This window comes from Pecten maximus, chromosome 7 (assembly GCF_902652985.1).
Source record: "Pecten maximus chromosome 7, xPecMax1.1, whole genome shotgun sequence".
Taxonomy (NCBI): Eukaryota; Metazoa; Mollusca; class Bivalvia; order Pectinida; family Pectinidae; genus Pecten; species Pecten maximus.
The window spans coordinates 31,489,063-31,508,061 of NC_047021.1; the positions used below are offsets into that span (position 1 = coordinate 31,489,063).

The window sequence follows — 18,999 nt, forward strand, 5'->3', positions numbered from 1 at the left end:
AAACGCTTCAAGTTGTCCTATTATAGACGTCATTCTACCAAACGTTCAAGTGATGATGATCATCAAGAAATTTACTAACCCATGTCACATGTTTGTTGTGCACCAACAGTAGATCAAGTGAAACTCATATTTGGGTTATCTGAAGACAACAGTAAGCCACGTTACTATTTCCTTGCATAACATGAAAAATAAGTTGATTCACTCTTTGATATGTGGAATTTCAGAAAGCTGGAGACCGCGTGCCAATATCAGCACAGGCATCTAAAGTTTATCAGCTATTTATGGTTCGGTGCATGCAGTTGGACACTCATCGATAGGTCATGATCAGGGACAGTGTCTATCGTGGAACGTTTAACATAGTATATCCACCTATGAAATGCCAAATCTATCATATCAGACAATTTTAGTTAAAAATTGTCTTCATTTTAGGTATTTATGTAAAATTGTCTTCATTTTAGGTATTTATGGAGGCGTTTACGCCTGCCATATTACAATCACCTACGAGTTGTGACGTCACAATCTCTCACTTTCATTTTCGTTATATTTCCTTTCACAGTTCATTTTGTAGTTTCTTTCGGTTCATATATGATGTAGTTGAACTATATATACATTTATGAAAACTATCACGACTACAAATAAAGTGCTATTACATGAAAAAAGGTATATTCAGTATAAATTTCTCTTCGGCGGAAGCCCGGAATTTGAGACCTCTGGTGGTAATTTCTGTAACTAGGGGTAATGATTCGCTTATTAGTCCAAGTATGAGGCACGTCATTGTAGTCCGTCATTCAAAGTAGATGTGCACAGAAATGTATTAACTATGCTGATAATGTTGTGAACATTTCAGGAACTATTTTGAATAAACAATAAGAATAATGTCTTGTAAATATCTACACCTGCATCGATTTTTGCAAATCTATATCGAAAATACTGATTGAAGGGAGATAACTGCGATATTCTGACGTTACCTTACAGAGGACACTTGTTTAACTACTAGGAATAAAGACGGCATAACAACCCAAGCGCAAACAAATTTCCGATTTTCATAAAACCCTCCAGGTTTTGGCTAACAACATTTCTTTTGTTTACAACTTGGTAGTTTGTTCACGAGATTTTATGAGATTTGGTCCGATATTTAGCGATCACGTGTTTCGTCTGTTTACGTGAGCGAGCACTCTGTCAAAATGGAGGCACGTGGACATGGGTTTCACACGAAGCATCAAAGTGCGATGATTGTCGCTAGAAATTAATATCTATCATTATGAATTAAAGGCAAGTTGCTTACAAAGTTTAAATCTGTTTGTTGACCCACTGAAATAAGCGTTTGTTTATTTAGGACGAAACTGTTTACGATAAGTTGTTCAAGCCTGGCCAGACCACAAAATCACAATATCTACTGCGATTATAGTCCGAATTTTCTGACGATCTTGCTATATACTATATGCAGACTTTAATCAGCTTTAAGGCAATATCAACACCAGAACCTTTCGGATTACTGCGATAACTGATCGAAGTCCCTGTGTTTCAAATCTATGAATCGGCAGACCTACGTGATGGCGTGATGGAATTCGATCGTTTATTTTTCAAAACTAAGAAAACTGGCACATATCTGTCGTGGTGGTCATTTGTGCTGTACCTTCCCCGACAGAGACAATATACAGAATCTGGATTTTTGTGATAAGGTTTACTGCAGTAGCTACTCGCACTCGTAATATATATGAAAATGCTAAATTATTATTGAACCAGCTTGTCTTATTTATATATTATTCAGCTCACGATTCAATGCAACCTTTTCAAATGTTTTCATGTAATATATATATATACATTTGTATGCACCAAGCTGTGAAATGTTTGTATTACATAGAATATTTAAACAATACAAAGTAATTGTAGATTAACAAAATGTATACCAATTGCATTTTAACGTACTAGTACAACTTTTTGTTGTTTTCATGTAATATAACTTTTTGTTGTTTTCATGTAAAATGATAAATACATGTATATCTATTGGCAATCGATATACAATCCATATAATATAAGACTTTCTCAAATATCAATATCCTCATAACTTTCAAAATAAATCTATATTTGCTTTTGAAATTTCATTAAAAATGTTTGATTTTCATGTCACGAACAAATCCCTTAAAATGATCATCAATCTCCTTATTGGTCTCCAGAAAGTGTGAAAATAAATGAAACTTTTTTGTCAATAATTCTATTCATTATGAATTCATGTATAACCATTTAGGTTTTTTCCAATGTTGACCTTTAAAACTATATATATATACAAGCAACAATCTGTGGGATGTCAAATATGGAAGGCTATAGCTGTTTCAGGATAAATTGCCAAAAATGCTTATAAGTACTGTTTCTTATCACTGATCACATATATTGGGTTTTTGACTATTATGTGTTATTGCTACTTAAGTGTGAATTTTTTCGGCTTCAGTGATAATGTATTTCTTTGTACTTATGTGCAACAGACATCGCGAGAGTTTAATTCTCCTACATATAATATTGACTCCTACAAAAAGAAGTTGAGTGATCATGATTGGTTGACTACGAGAGGCATTTTATCAAATCTCATATTTACCATACTGATTGCTCATGATCATATTTCATCCGGCCTAGTAAACTCTAGAAAAAACATCTTAATTTATGAAAGTAGCTAACTCCTTTAATGTATGTGTAAAAATTAAGTATATATATATATCGTACAAAACATCAAACTTCTAATATGGTAGAAATGAAACATACATTTAGGCTGACTGCCTGATAATATAATACAATTTGTACAGAGTTTACAATCCTTTGACATTCAGCTCATAATATACACCATTATAATTTGATCTGTCGTCATGCGTCGGTCTTCTTCTTAAGACCAAGATATCGCAGAATGGTGTACAAAAGGTTCTTAAGCTGTTTTATCAAAATTGTTAATTTCATGGCCCCCTATGTGTCGCATTCTCCCTGGGGAGAGGATACATTTTACTATAGTTTATATAGAAAACTCATCACACATATTTTAGCATAATTTGTTTCATTTTCATTGGAAATTGGTTAGCACGTGGTTAGGGCAAACTTTTCTCAATGACATATTGTCAGAGAATGTCAAGGCCAACGACTTGTTATGGGTTCGAATGTCAAAAATAAAAATCTTATATTGATTTTTTTTTTTCATTTCATATGAAAGAACATAGTCCACTGAAACAGAATGTGCATATTTTATTGTCATCAGATAAAAATATGGCAGAAAGATATGGCACTTGGAAAAGAATCATAAAGCTATTTTCTCCAGCCAAAATTAAAAAATAATCCAAAATTGCAGAATAAAGGTTTCTGCTCTTTTATCTATAATATACACATGAAGGCTTGATGTTTGGCGCATCGATAACGTATGGCTGGCTACAAATGTTATACTTATATTTGACCTTGACCTTCATTCAAGGTCATGGGGGTCAAATGATCAAGAAAATTCAAAGTTCTTTCAAATTATTAATTTGGGTCACATTTTAAAGAATCAGCCCTTTTAAAGGTGTGTGCAATGCATCAAGGTCAAATAATCAAAATGACGCAGATATGGCACTTTTAAAAAGAAATTCCTACCAAAATTAAAAAATGACCCAAAACTGCACATACACACGAAGGCTGGATACATGTAAGATGTGTGACTGGCTACAAATATTGAGTTTATCTCTCTGACCTTGACCTTCATTCACATTTTAAAGAACCGGCTCTTATGAAGGTGTGTGCGAAGTTTCAAAGGCAAATTATTAAAAATGATGCAGACATGCCCTTTAAAGAATGTTTTCTTGCCAAAATCAAAAATTATCCATAAATTGCAATTCAATTGTTGGCTCAAAAGGGGTCAATTTGACGGAAATAACTTCTTCTCTGAAACTAAGCAATCGATATAGCTCATACTTGACTGGTAGCATCCTTTTGGGTAGGGATTCAAAATTGTAAAAATGGTGGGGTTGACCCCCGGGGGGCAGGGTCAAAAGGGGTCAATTGGTTTCTCTGAAACTAAGTTATGGATATAACTCACATTGGTGTGGTAGCAATCCCTATGGGGTTGTACGCAAAGTCAATTTCATTTCATGGATTGATTGCACAATTTGGTATAAAACCTACATTCGTATGGTAGCATGGTTATGGGTAGGTATTCAAAATTGTACGAATGTTGGGGTTAACCTCCCGGGGGCTGAAGGATGGGACCAAAATAGGTCAATTTCGCTAAATTGACATTTTTAGAATAACAATAAACCAATGTACATGTACCCATATAAAATGCTTATGATATATTGACAAATAAACTTAAGCATCATTTTTGTTTCATATCTCATAAAACCAGGTGAGCGATACAGGCCCTCTGGGCCTCTTGTTTTATCTGTGAAACCATTCAGATCCCAACTCCATAATCTTGCTGGACAACAAGAGATGAACACAATCCTGATGTAAAAATAGGCCCAGGGTTCTTTCCCCACCCCAAGGGTCTTATACAATCAAATTGAATTGATATCAAATATGAAAGTTTTCTTCAATATTTTGCATATAAAACGCTGTATATTTATATACAGTACCTATAGCTACTAGGCTATTATCTACATCTTGGTGCTAAATTAAAAAGCTACAAATCACAAATCACAGTTTATTGTGAATATTGCCATTGGATCTATTAAAATAGATGGAATTGATATCTAATTTTGAAATAATTGTCCTTAAAAATGAGGTCTTTGTTGAAAAAAAAGTGTAATAACTTTTAAAAGCTGTCAATCTAATTTTGATATTATTCTAAGATCAAAACAGAAAGGAATAAACAATTTTGTTTACAAGATATTGAAAGACATTGCACACTTTCAACAAAAAAAGTAGCAGACACTCCCTGTATTTTCAATACATATCGTGTATTGTTATAACTTATCGAAATGCATATCATATTGTTTCGACATTTCTAATACCCAGGCCTATAAAATATAAGTTTGTTTTAAACACATAAATGCAAATTTTGAACTACTTAAGTATAAAAGATGGTTTAAAGTATGAATGTTAATGACATGTACCTAAGTAGAAGTTGATTTGAAAAAAAATTAAAATGTTTGACTTTTTAAGTAAAGGTTTGATTGAAATAAGAAATGTTTAACTACTTTTAGAAGTAGGTTTGCAACTTTTAAGATGGTTAAAACCATTATGTACATCGAAACAGTCTAAACCATTACATTCATCAGGACTGTGAAAACCATTATGTCCAGTTGGTTTGACACACTTAAGTGGAAATGTTTAGTCATGTTGATATCAGTTTAATTTGTATTCTTGCTTTATTTCAAATATCTCCTTTTACATCTGACTAACGCCTCCTACAGTACTTTCAGTACTTTGATTTGTTATTAAAATGTGTCTTCAATTTATAACTACAGATGCCTGTGGTTTAGACCATGTGCACATGTGTAGTGTAGACTAGTAGGAATTTCCCTTTAGCTCGATAGGTTGAGTGTAAGACTAGTAAACCAGAGGTCCCAGGTTTGATCCCTGGCGGAGACAGTGATTTAACAGAGCACATTTAAAACACTGCCTCGCTACGGATCTCCATAGCCGAGGGATATATTGCAACTAGTATTTACCAGAGTTACATACTCCCCCTCCAGGAAAGAAATTGTCCTCCAAGTTATTCAGGAGTAACAGTGATACTTTCACAAGTAGCGATAAGTATAATTCCTCGAGTCCCTACATGTGCACCAATGGCAATGTAACAGAGCTAGCACATAATTAATTACTGCCTCGCTAGGCATCAAACATGGGATCTCTGGTTTACTAGTCTTCCACTCAATCATTCAAGCTTAAGAGAAGATCTCCCTAGCCTAGTAGTATAATGCAGCTACTCATATTTACCAGGGTTACACTGTTGTAATGAGTACATGCAGTCAAGTGTGACGTTCAGACCAATAATATTCCATATTATGGGTCCATGATACACACGGTTAAGAGGATGATCGATGTCTGATAAATTAGTTGTTTCCCCTTCTATTCATATATACAATTTATCATTTTATATGTAACGTCAAAATTTAATGGCTTAAATGCTAACAATATCATTTTCTTTCCAAACAGTGGTGTAAGGTCAAGGACATGGATAAGTATGCAAAGTCATTTTCCAAGTCAATTGAAACAGAATCGTCGAAAGTAAATAATGTGGAGGTGATTGAAATGGTTAAAGATGGGTCTGTACAAGATGGGGCATCAGTGAGGAACAGTGCTGAGAAATGTCTACAGGATGAAGTAACTGAGACCAGAATCCAATTAAAAAAAAGGAGAAGGAAAAGAAAAGCCATGTTTCACGAGTCTCCAGGGCGAAGTGTCAACTCACCAAGGTCAAGGGTTGAGTCACCAGAATCTGCAGAAGAGAATGCTCGGTTCCCTTCAGATGGTGCTAGCAATTTTGATGAAGTATGCAACACATTGGCAGATTGCAGGACAGCAGATACAGCTGCTGAATTTCAGTTCGAAAGGTAATTATAATAAATCTTCATAATTATTAGTTAAAGAAAATCAACATGTATTTCTTCTTTAATTTTTACTTTGACCAGTATAGCTAGTTTGGATGTCTTTAATAAGCACATGCACTGGAACTAATTTTACAGCATGAGTTCACCGTTGTGTGTACATGTTATGAACCAAAAGTAAGTCACTCTGACCTACATTTTGACCTTTGACCTACATCAAAGGGAAATACTGCATTGTCATTGGAACTTCATTCTTTGGGCATGAGTTCGTCTATATGTAAGGTGATGTGTTATGTACAAAAAGTAGAAACATGTAATTCTGACCTGTATTTTGACCTTTGACCTACATTCATTTAGGGACTGTATGAAAAAAAACTATGCTTACCTTATGCAACCAGCCCTAATTAACCTTTTTGAGAAATAAAGCTGGATCATTATAATTGATTTGCAGGGCTCAAATTGGCGCCTATTTTAGTGGCCATGGCACCTTAAATTCACCATAGGCGACCAGTTATTGACTTATAAGGCGCCTGCATGGTCACTAAAAAAATGTGTAAATTTGCGATTTGATTTATCTTTCAAAGGTTGCAGTCAATTTTAAGATGACATTCACAATTGAAAAAGTTACAGAGAGATGTTACACTGAACTTAAGAATTAAAAGATTTTTTTAATGTAAGACAATTTGGCCGGGCGACTAACTTTTTCAATTGGTGCCTAGATTTTATCACTTGGTAGCCAAATAGGCCACCTGTTAAAAATATCCACTTTGAGCCCTGATTTGTAAAGTCACATTAGCATAATACATTAAAATGTGTCTTCTGCCTTCCTTACAAGCATACAGCTTGAAGATTAGAATTGATTTCATGTTGTGTAGCGTTCTGGGATGATGAGCTTTCTTTTTTATTCAAATGAAAGAACTTGACCAATTTTATTGTATTACATATTTACAGCTTGCTCTAAAGGACTGTCAGACCTAGCCTGATAGTATTTGTTTAGTATTTTAGAACTTGCTGAAATCAACATGGGGAAAAAAAACATCACATAATTCATTTTGTTTAAATTCGTCCTTTATAATTGTTTATGATGCTATTTATCTCATATAAAAAGGAAGAAGAAACAATTCAGGGATCATACATATTTGAAATGTGCCCAATATGCTCAGATGGAATAGGAAATATGTTGTGGTTCCACTTGTAGAAACATTATGTAGGTTTTTGGTGCTATCTCTGGATTTCTGTTAATATCCTGTGGATTGAAAAATGGTAAAACCTTATTAACTACAGTAACATAGAGACCAATCCCAAAAGATATACATGTACTTAAATTTTGTCATGGTTGAAATATATGAAGAAGGGTAAATTATTTGTTTTTTATCTCGGCCTTCAGTTCATATCTCAAAATGTTTATGTTTTACAGGTTGATTGATGTCAAGGAAGGACGCCTTTTGATCCTAGAGAGTGAACAGGAGGTGTGTGTCACTGGCCTGTGTAAGATGTCCGTTCTGTGTGGCTCGGCTGGCGTGTTTGGTTATCACTGTGATCCCAGCAAGCAACCAGTCAGACTTTTTTCTGCTGTAAGCAACAGTCTATTAAAGATAAAATGTCTGAGCGTGGAATCAAATCCGAGCTCTGTGCGCTCTATTTACTCCAAGTATAAACTTGCACAGGACATTTTAGATGAGCTACCATCAAGAGGTGTGGCTGTTGTGAAACTCGATAGACTTCATGCTCCCCATATAGATTACCTTACCTCTCTCAACACCTTCAAACAACTGTTTTGTGGGATTAAGGACGGGCCTCAAGGAATGTTCTCCATAGAAAGCAAACAGAGTAAACGGCTACCACAGCTAGAACTTAGTAAAGACTACTACTACGTTCTCGACAAATGGAAGGAGCAATTATCCATAGGTACAGTATGATACAGTCAAGCCCTCTACCCCATATAGGGAGCATTTGGCATGCTTGTCACAACCCGACTTGTAAACTTCCAACCTGTGTATTTATAATTTACACAAAAAGACTGTTGCATTGGACATTTTTGTTCCAAATCCAAATACAGTACTTAAACCCTCAGAAATGGAGGAAGGGTTCATTGATAAATGTGAACCTAAATCTGTTAATTATTTTATTTACCTTTTGAACAAAATTGAGTGAGCATTGACTAAAAAAGAACTTCAACCTTTGAATATAAGAAAATTTAACCATTTAGATAATTTTATCTTCTAAATATATTGTATACTGTGGGTTTGAAGTATCACTTATTGGGTGTGGAATGGAAGGTATGGCCAAAGGTATTTGAGTATTTGGTACAAAAGTAGTGAAAATTACTGCCATTATTGCAAAAAAATGATGTTGTTCTGTTGATGTTAGTGATGTCACTGTATTCTTTAAAGTACATTATTAATTTTGAATTGATGTTTTGTTGCTTTACAGATCCTGCTTCTATAGTAATTACATGTGGTGGAAAAGATCAGGGAAAGTCTACCCTCACTCAGTTTTTACTCAACTCAACATTGAATGTGTAAGTTGTGCTATACATCAACATCATGTCCTCGTTTAAGATAAATAGTTATAGGAAATATGGCAGGAATAACCGTTGGTTTTGTTTTTGCCCTTTTCACAGCTGAGGGCTTAATACTGAGCAAAAATAACATAAAACTATAGAGAAGAATAAATATATGTATTATGTCATATCTGGATAGCTGGATTTTGTTTTTTGCAGCTTGGAGAAAGTATGTTATTTAGACTGTGATCCTGGACAGACAGAGTTCACTCCCCCTGGCAGCGTGTCTCTACATACCATTACTACTCCTGCTTTAGGTATGTATGATTCTCCTAAACCAATTGTATCTGTAAAATAAAGCGGAACTATAAGGGATATTATTTTCAGTAATATATATCGCCCATCCTTCTCAATGCTGTAGATCATTGGTCAAAATTACCACCCTAAATGTTGGTATGAATAGGAAATAGCTTCAACCCATATCTGTAATTCTTCTTTGCTAAAATCAGTGTTGATCTCTCACATGTCCCCTTAACAGAAGACAGAACAGATAACTCTTGTCTTGTATTTGTCTGCTTCACTATACATTGGGATACAGTATGTCTTGAATTATTCTGGGGTTTCTTGATGTCTCATAAACTAAAGATTTCAGGTGAACCATGACCCAATTAGGCAGTGGTTAACCTGAAAAGTAGACCTACTGCACATACCATATACATCCATCAAAAAGCCAATGTCTGATCTGAATAAACCAACTATGTCAATTGCAGTTCAAGTGAAAATATATCACAATATTTCATTGTTCTGCAATATTATAATTACCACCCCTTGCTTTGAGTCAAAGTTTATATTTGTTATAGTCCGTAGGCTCAGTAGTACATGAAAAAAACAGTAATTTTGAAATAAACCCATGAGTATACAAAATATTTTTTGTACATTAATGATTTGCTGAAATATTTTTTTCTATCACTAGGGCCGCCATTCACTCAGCAAAGAGAACCAACAGTGTAAGTAACAAGTTATGTACATAAGCACTATAAATTGTGTTTGTGATTATTATATAAAAGGTTATCTAACACAACCAAAGGTATTGATGTTTAGATAACAGCTCTGTTATGTTCCTCAGACTTAAATGAACAGTGTAGTATGTGCACACTAATGTGGTAATGTGGTGTATACGAAATGGTAATAATCGTCGACAGCTTGTAGTGATAACAAGCATAGTGGCTTCACTTGAGTTAATGCTATTCTACTTCTATATTATGTGACAGGATATTACGTAGACAGTCGTGTACAACATATTATCATACAATGTAAACCTGTTGATTTCAAACAACTAACTGTTTATTGGCTGAGTCTCTAGTCTGATTCTGAGACCAAAGTGTACTACCTTTTGTAGAGGTAATGTTTATGTGTGCCCGAAGGTCCCAGGAGTATAATGTTTCATATTAATCTATAAATACCAAAATTCTAGGGATATGATTAATATTAGACATGTATCACTTTTAATACTGAAAAGAAGAAGTATGAGTTTGAATTTCACATCCATACATGTAACCTTAATCAACTTTTTAGATTCAAATGAAATTAGTTCATCTGCAAAACAAGTGAGCAACGCAGGCCTTCTGGGCCTCTTGTTTGTGATATAGAGTGGCAGTGTAGTTTGGGATTCGTAAAACTCCTAATCAATATATCATATCATATACAGCAATACTTGGTATTTGATATTAAACCTTGTGAATTGAAGATAGAGAAATCTGTTCTGATAAATATGATGTCAAGTTATGATGTTGATGTTTTATGGTTCGAAGTAAATGCTGATATATTTCAATGTTATGATACTGCAGACTGAAGTGTTCTGTCTGAACGACCTTAGTAAAACCTCTTTCATTAAGGTTGAATTTGTTTGTAATAGGTGGTGTTTTAACGGTAATGTGACCCCCAGTGGAGACCCACACTTATACCTCAGATGTATAAGTCATTGTTTCCGTGCCTATATGCAGATGAAGCCACGTCCTCCACTAGTGGTCAACACAATGGGCTATATAACAGGTAGGTCCATACAAAGATTTGAAGCTCAGTTCAGCAGATCAACAATTCATACTAATGATTGATTGATCTTCTCTGATGCTTAAAAAATGTTTACAGTCTGCATACATAAGTATATTTTCTCTGTATGTGATGATAATATATGTTAATAAGTTCATGTAATACTAACTTAAATTGTTGTTCTACGGCTAGGTTGATCTAATGTCACCGACGTGACTATGGGCTGCAGCTGCAGATCACATGATTATTGATTTCTCATTGAATTACTGCAAGCTTTTGTCTGCAGTCACTGATAACATCATTGTTGATCTTTTGTTGAATTACTGTAGGCCTTGGTCTACTGTTACTGATTACATCATTATTGAATCACTACAGGCCTTGGTCTACTGTTACTGATTACATCATTATTGAATCACTACAGGCCTTGGTCTACTGTTACTGATTACATCATTATTGAATCACTACAGGCCTTGGTCTACTGTTACTGATTACATCATTATTGAATTACTACAGGCCTTGGTCTTGGTTACTGATTACATCATTATTGAATCACTACAGGCCTTGGTCTACTGTTACTGATTACATCATTATTGAATTACTACAGGCCTTGGTCTTGGTTACTGATTACATCATTATTGAATCACTACAGGCCTTGGTCTACTGTTACTGATTACATCATTATTGAATTACTACAGGCCTTGGTCTGTGGTTACTGATTACATCATTATTGAATTACTACAGGCCTTGGTCTGTGGTTACTGATTACATCATTATTGAATTACTACAGGCCTTGGTCTGTCGTTACTGATTACATCATTGTTGAATTACTACAGGCCTTGGTTTGCGGTTACTGATTACATCATTATTGAATTACTACAGGCCTTGGTCTGTGGTTACTGATTACATCATTATTGAATTACTACAGGCCTTGGTCTGTCGTTACTGATTACATCATTGTTGAATTACTACAGGCCTTGGTCTGCAGTTACTGATTACATCATTATTGAATTACTACAGGCCTTGGTCTGTGGTTACTGATTACATCATTATTGAATTACTACAGGCCTTGGTCTGTCGTTACTGATTACATCATTGTTGAATTACTACAGGCCTTGGTCTGCGGTTACTGATTACATCATTATTGAATTACGACAGGCCTTGGTCTGCGGTTACTGATTACATCATTATTGAATTACTACAGGCCTTGGTCTGCGGTTACTGATTACATCATTATTGAATTACTACAGGCCTTGGTCTGCGGTTACTGATTACATCATTATTGAATTACTACAGGCCTTGGTCTGTGGTTACTGATTACATCATTGTTGAATTACTACAGGCCTTGGTCTGTGGTTACTGATTACATCATTGTTGAATTACTACAGGCCTTGGTCTGTCGTTACTGATTACATCATTATTGAATTACTACAGGCCTTGGTCTGTGGTAACTGATTACATCATTGTTGAATTACTACAGGCCTTGGTCTGTCGTTACTGATTACATCATTGTTGAATTACTACAGGCCTTGGTCTGTCGTTACTGATTACATCATTATTGAATTACTACAGGCCTTGGTCTGTGGTAACTGATTACATCATTGTTGAATTACTACAGGCCTTGGTCTGTGGTTACTGATTACATCATTATTGAATTACTACAGGCCTTGGTCTGTGGTTACCGGTTACATCATTATTGAATTACTACAGGCCTTGGTCTGCGGTTACTGATTACATCATTATTGAATTACTACAGGCCTTGGTTTGCGGTTACTGATTACATCATTGTTGAATTACTACAGGCCTTGGTCTGCGGTAACTGATTACATCATTATTGAATCACTACAGGCCTTGGTTTGCGGTTACTGATTACATCATTATTGAATTACTACAGGCCTTGGTCTGCGGTTACTGATTGCATCATTATTGAATTACTACAGGCCTTGGTCTGTGGTTACTGATTACATCATTATTGAATTACTACAGACAATTGTCTTTGGTTACTGATTACATCATTATTGAATTACTACAGGCCTTGGTATGTGTTAACTGATTACATCATTATTGAATTACTTCAGGCCTTGGTCTGCGGTTACTGATTACATCATTGTTGAATTACTACAGGCCTTGGTCTGCGGTTATACTGATTACATCATTATTGAATCACTACAGGCCTTGGTATGTGTTAACTGATTACATCATTATTGAATTACTACAGGCCTTGGTCTGCGGTTACTGATTACATCATTGTTGAATTACTACAGGCCTTGGTCTGCGGTTATACTGATTACATCATTATTGAATCACTACAGGCCTTGGTCTACTGTTACTGATTACATCATTATTGAATTACTACAGGCCTTGGTCTGCGGTTATACTGATTACATCATTATTGAATTACTACAGGCCTTGGTCTGTGGTTACTGATTACATCATTATTGAATTACTACAGACCTTGGTCTGCGGTTACTGATTACATCATTGTTGAATTACGACAGGCCTTGGTCTGCGGTTACTGATTACATCATTATTGAATTACGACAGGCCTTGGTCTTTGGTTACTGATTACATCATTATTGAATTACTACAGGCCTTGGTCTGTGGTAACTGATTACATCATTATTGAATTACTACAGGCCTTGGTCTGTGGTAACTGATTACATCATTGTTGAATTACGACAGGCCTTGGTCTGTGGTTACTGATTACATCATTATTGAATTACTACAGGCCTTGGTCTGTCGTTACTGATTACATCATTGTTGAATTACTACAGGCCTTGGTCTGCGGTTACTGATTACATCATTATTGAATTACTACAGGCCTTGGTCTGTGGTTACTGATTACATCATTATTGAATTACTACAGGCCTTGGTCTGCAGTTACTGATTACATCATTATTGAATTACTACAGGCCTTGGTCTGCGGTTACTGATTGACACTCTGAAGATTGTTCAGCCTGATCTAGTAATACAGATAGATTCTAAACATATGGACGGAAACCTTCCAGCCTTGACTGCCCCATATGTGTCGGAATCAGAGGGTTGGTCCAACCACTGTAGGGTAAGTCCAAATTTTGTTCAGTGATAAAATACTGTTCATTAGGTACTGTAAAAAAATCATTTTTGAGAGGTTACATTATTATGTTACCATTTTCAGTGATAAAATATAAAATCACAAATACAAGATACTAGTACCTTGAAAATGAAATTGTATATATAACTACATGGTTGTACATTTTTTTCATTTCAAAATATTTTATTGTCAACACAACAAGAATAAAACAAGGTTTTTTTTTCCACATAGAATAATATCAAGATTTGGTGTTGGTAAAAGGAATTGGACAACAGGTTCAACCTTTATTAGCCCTTTCCTATAGATTTCCAGTTTACTGAAGATATTTTTGAGGGGTTGCATTATTATGTTACCATTTTCAATGATAAAATAAAAATGCAAGATACTAGTAACTTGAAAATGAAATCAGTATATATATAACTACGTTTAGGTTATATGGAATTGATCCTACCTTATCTTAGTCTCTTTCCATCTCTGCTTTGGTGGACACTATAGGGTGTATTGGCCTTTTTCTGGTACAAATAATCTAGTGTTTCATAATCAAAACATAATCCAACTATAAGTTATTTATAGATCGATGTGTTGATTCTTTTTACTGTAGATCAAGCAACAGGAGAATATTCCTCAGAAGGATCACAGTTTGGTCATCCTAGATTCTGTTGTAAAAGCACACTCCAGGTATTAAGATAAATTAAAATACTGTTCAACTCAGGGGAAAAAAATCTTTAAATAATGTTTACTGAAATAATGAGCAGTTATATTTAACCACTTTTTCAGTTACCCAAAGAAAGGGGACACAGAACCAATTTTTAGGGTATTTTTGGACAGATAATAGGCACATTAAATTTTTTTTTATTAAATAAGTTAAATTCTTAAAATTTACAGTTTACGTATAGCTGAAAATGTTCTTTTCAAAATACAAATTTTCATCCCAAAATGTGGAAAAAAATCCCCATCCCGAATCGGATAATAAAGCTTAGTCGTAGGTACTTGTGCTATTAGGATATAAGTTACAAAAAAAAATGATCTCGTACTAAACATTTCAGTGGTCAAAGCAGATCTCGGCAACACAGGGAAATGGCACTGTTGTGTTACCTTGCAGCGGGGTTACCAGAGGGAATTCTGGGAGCTAAACCCTGCATGGTCTCCTGGTCCTCTATAGCCATCCATGTTTGTCATGAAACAGTTCCATCCTCTCAGATCCTGGAGGCCATCAATGCATGTGTTGTTGCTCTCTGTTGTCTAGACGACGAATATCCGGTAAATTTCTTATTTTGTTTATTATTTTTACTGTGAGGTTTTACAAAGAAAAAAATATTTTTCTTTGGATTTGTATCTTCTGCTGCTTTTGATTTGTTGTTTCTTGTCTTGTCACAATGTCAGGTCATCTTTGAGAAAAGATAGTATGTAGTGTATATGATAGCTGAACGGAAGTCTCCCAACACTGTTGATTTTGTGTAGTTTGTTGATAAAATATGTAACATGTATTGTTAATTGTAAGTTCATCATTCAAATGCTATGACATAGATTATCACCAGCTGTCAGAATTTATATTACACAACTGAATCTAAGCAATTTATATTGTCACTGGAAAGTTTTTGTTGTAAACATGACTGAAAGGAAACACACTACTACAATAAAATAAATGTACATGTATATTTCAATTTCAAATGCATATACAGTGTCTGTTTCAAGGTTATTTTTATCTTACATTATAACCTTTTCCATTTTCCTTTTTGTGGGTTATAGCGTTACAAAGATGGAGAAGAATCTCCCTGGTTACTGAAGGAGACACCCGTCTGTGACTGCGTGGGATATGGTAAAGTCACTGGAAATCTCTGTGTTGAAAAAAAATTGATTTGTCTGTCATGTGCCATAGTAGCCATATCAGCAGTTCAAAAGTTTTCACATAATTTATTGCAATAACTATGTGACAGACAGAATTACAACCAGCATAATGTCAGTATCTGAGACAAGTGAAGACCCAAACATTGGAAAATTCCACCTTTCTCTACTGTACTAGCAATGTCTATAAAAGCCATTTTCTGTAGTAATTTAAGATTTCTCTTTGATTATAGATTTTTAGAAAAAATCTGCTTGTACGTGTAACAGTGAATTGGCTTTTGTGCCTTTCACTGAAATATTATGACCAGGTCAATGAAAAATACACAAATGAAATAAAAAAGTCAGAAGTAGTTTCTAATCAATGGCAGACTAGAAAAGAATGTTATAATAGCAATTTTTTTATATCATTAATGACAATATTAGAATATATTTTACATAACAGGTTTTTGGTGCGTTTTATGCAGAGTACAATTTTAGTTATATTTGTTTCTAGGGTTTGTCCGAGGGGTAGACAGAGACAAGAAGTGTGTGTGTATAGTGAGTCCGGTCCCACTATCCAAACTCAAATCTGTCAATTTGCTGATGAGAGGAAATGTAAACCTGTCAGAAGACCTCTTTCTCAAGGTCAGTGTCAACATTGTGAAGGTCATCACAGTACCATTTAACTTGATTGAAGGTTATTTACTATAATATCAACTATTATTTATTATTATTCAACACCAAAGCCATTCACTATAAGGTCAAGGTCATTCACTATAAGGTCAAGGTCATTCACTATAATATCAAGGTCCCTTGTTACACCGAGGTCACTCACTATAACATCAAGGTCACTTGTAACACCAAGGCCACTCACTATAACATCAAGGTCACTCACTATACTATCAAAGTCACAGACACAAAGACTGTAATATCAGGGTCACTTACTATAACATCAAGGTCACTAACTGTAACATAAAGATAACTTTACTCAACACTACATCATGCAGGTATTATGTACATCTGATTCATATTATCATGGTGGCTTAACACAACATCAAGTTCAGGCCATGCAATATAACATCAGGGTCAATGACAATACATTATTTTCTTGGTCAATTGTTAAAATCATCAAAGTCAGAAATCATTTCCAGTTAATCTGAATTTTCCTATGTTTGATATGTCTCAGGTTTTCCAAGGAGTTGTGCCGTATGTGGACAATACTGCAACTGCCACAGGAGGAAGTGCTCTGAGACAACGGAAAAGATTGCCCCGTATAAACAGAGGAAGGCTCAGCTGACAAACAGGCGTGATGCATTAACTAGAACCATTGGTGGCACAGTCTCGATATGTGGAATAGGGTCAAATGTATACAGCAGTCATGACACAGGGAAAGGATATATGGAGTAGGGCCCAATGTATCAGCAGTCATGACACAGGAACAGGATATGTGGAGTAAGGTCAAATGTATACAGCAGTCATGACACAGGGAAAGGATATATGGAGTAGGGTCAAATGTATACAGCAGTCATGACACAGGGACAGGATATGTGGAGTAAGGTCAAATGTATACAGCAGTCATGACACAGGGACAGGATATGTGGAGTAGGGTCAAATGTATACAGCAGTCATGACACAGGGACAGGATATGTGGAGTAGGGTCAAATGTATACAGCAGTCATGACACAGGGACTGGATATGTGGAGTAGGGCCAAAATGTATACAGCAGTCATGACACAGGGACAGGATATGTGGAGTAGGGCCAAAATGTATACAGCAGTCATGACACAGGGACAGGATATGTGGAGTAGGGTCAAATGTATACAGCAGTCATGACACAGGGACAGGATATGTGGAGTAGGGTCAAATGTATACAGCACTGCTGACACAGAGAATGGATATATACAGCAGTACTGACACAGACTTGATGTATACAGCACTGCTGACACAGGGACAGGATATGTGGAGTAGGGTCAGTTCTGACACTGGGACATAATATACCGCATATATATATATAAATTCATTTGTCTATACATTAGTATTGAAAGATAACAGGGAACAGACCGTCTGTTAGTCTAGTCATACTTTTCATGGTCAGTGGAGGTTGACAAATATTGTTTTTACAGCTACATGTAACATGGAGTGTACAAAATCGACATTGTACAAAATCGACATACAATGTAAAATAAATTTTCATATTTCTACTACTTATTCAATAACGTGTCAATTTTATCATTTCATCTGTGGTGTAGAATATCATACAGCAATTCAAACATGTTTTTTAATGTAAAGAAAACCTGCAATTTTTATTTGATTTTGAAATATATTTACTGATACAAGACTTTGATTTGTTCCCATGTAAGGAAGAGCATGGCCATTATCTTGATAGAGTTGAAGATCTGGTTGATGATAGTGATGATGATTGATGATTGGGTGATCTACTGACAGTGATTGTAATAACAATAATAAAATCAAACATGCATAATTAGGGTCTAAGGGAACCTGCATATGAAATTTGAGAAGATGAATCAACACCCTCTATGAAATACAGGCAACAAATAGTCAAAATTGCCACCTGTAGGCCATTGTGTTTTCCAACAAGTCTCAAAATTTTTAATTTGTACAACTCAGGACTAAAGGGAACCATTAAGTGAAATTTAAGAAAGATCCATTTATTACTTTCTACCACCTGTCACCCATTTTGTTTCTTCTAATCAGTCGCAAAATTTAGCATGCATAACTACAGACCAAGCAGACCCTTCATGTGTTAGAAAGTTCTTAGAAATAGTGCTAACAGGGATTGTTGATGGCTGGACGGACAGACCATGGGCAATTTGAACAGTCCATCATCTGATGATGGGCTAAAAATAAGGAAGACCGTACCAGTGCATACACAACACATTGGATAACTCAAAATTCATTTATTATGATTAAAATATTTATTCTTAAATCATAAATATACAATACAGTAATTCAATCCATTAAAAAATTCATTTTATAAATTTTTGAATGCAGATGCAGTCTACCTACAAAACTGCAAAAAGGTAATTTTACTT

At 35.1% G+C, this 18,999-nt stretch overlaps 1 protein-coding gene across 1 annotated transcript; it reads left to right on the plus strand.

Annotated features, from left to right (window-relative positions):
- The first annotated feature begins 53 nt into the window (after positions 1 to 53).
- On the plus strand, positions 54 to 18,159 carry LOC117330570 (polynucleotide 5'-hydroxyl-kinase NOL9-like). Its single transcript, XM_033888982.1, has 13 exons — positions 54 to 151; positions 6,109 to 6,506; positions 7,918 to 8,408; positions 8,934 to 9,021; positions 9,223 to 9,320; positions 9,977 to 10,010; positions 10,919 to 11,055; positions 13,962 to 14,110; positions 14,724 to 14,800; positions 15,169 to 15,382; positions 15,872 to 15,941; positions 16,461 to 16,591; positions 17,133 to 18,159. The coding sequence occupies exons 2-13, from the start codon at positions 6,127 to 6,129 to the stop codon at positions 17,241 to 17,243; spliced, it is 1,980 nt and encodes a 659-aa protein (XP_033744873.1). The 5' UTR covers positions 54 to 151; positions 6,109 to 6,126; the 3' UTR covers positions 17,244 to 18,159.
- Positions 18,160 to 18,999: the final 840 nt, after the last annotated feature.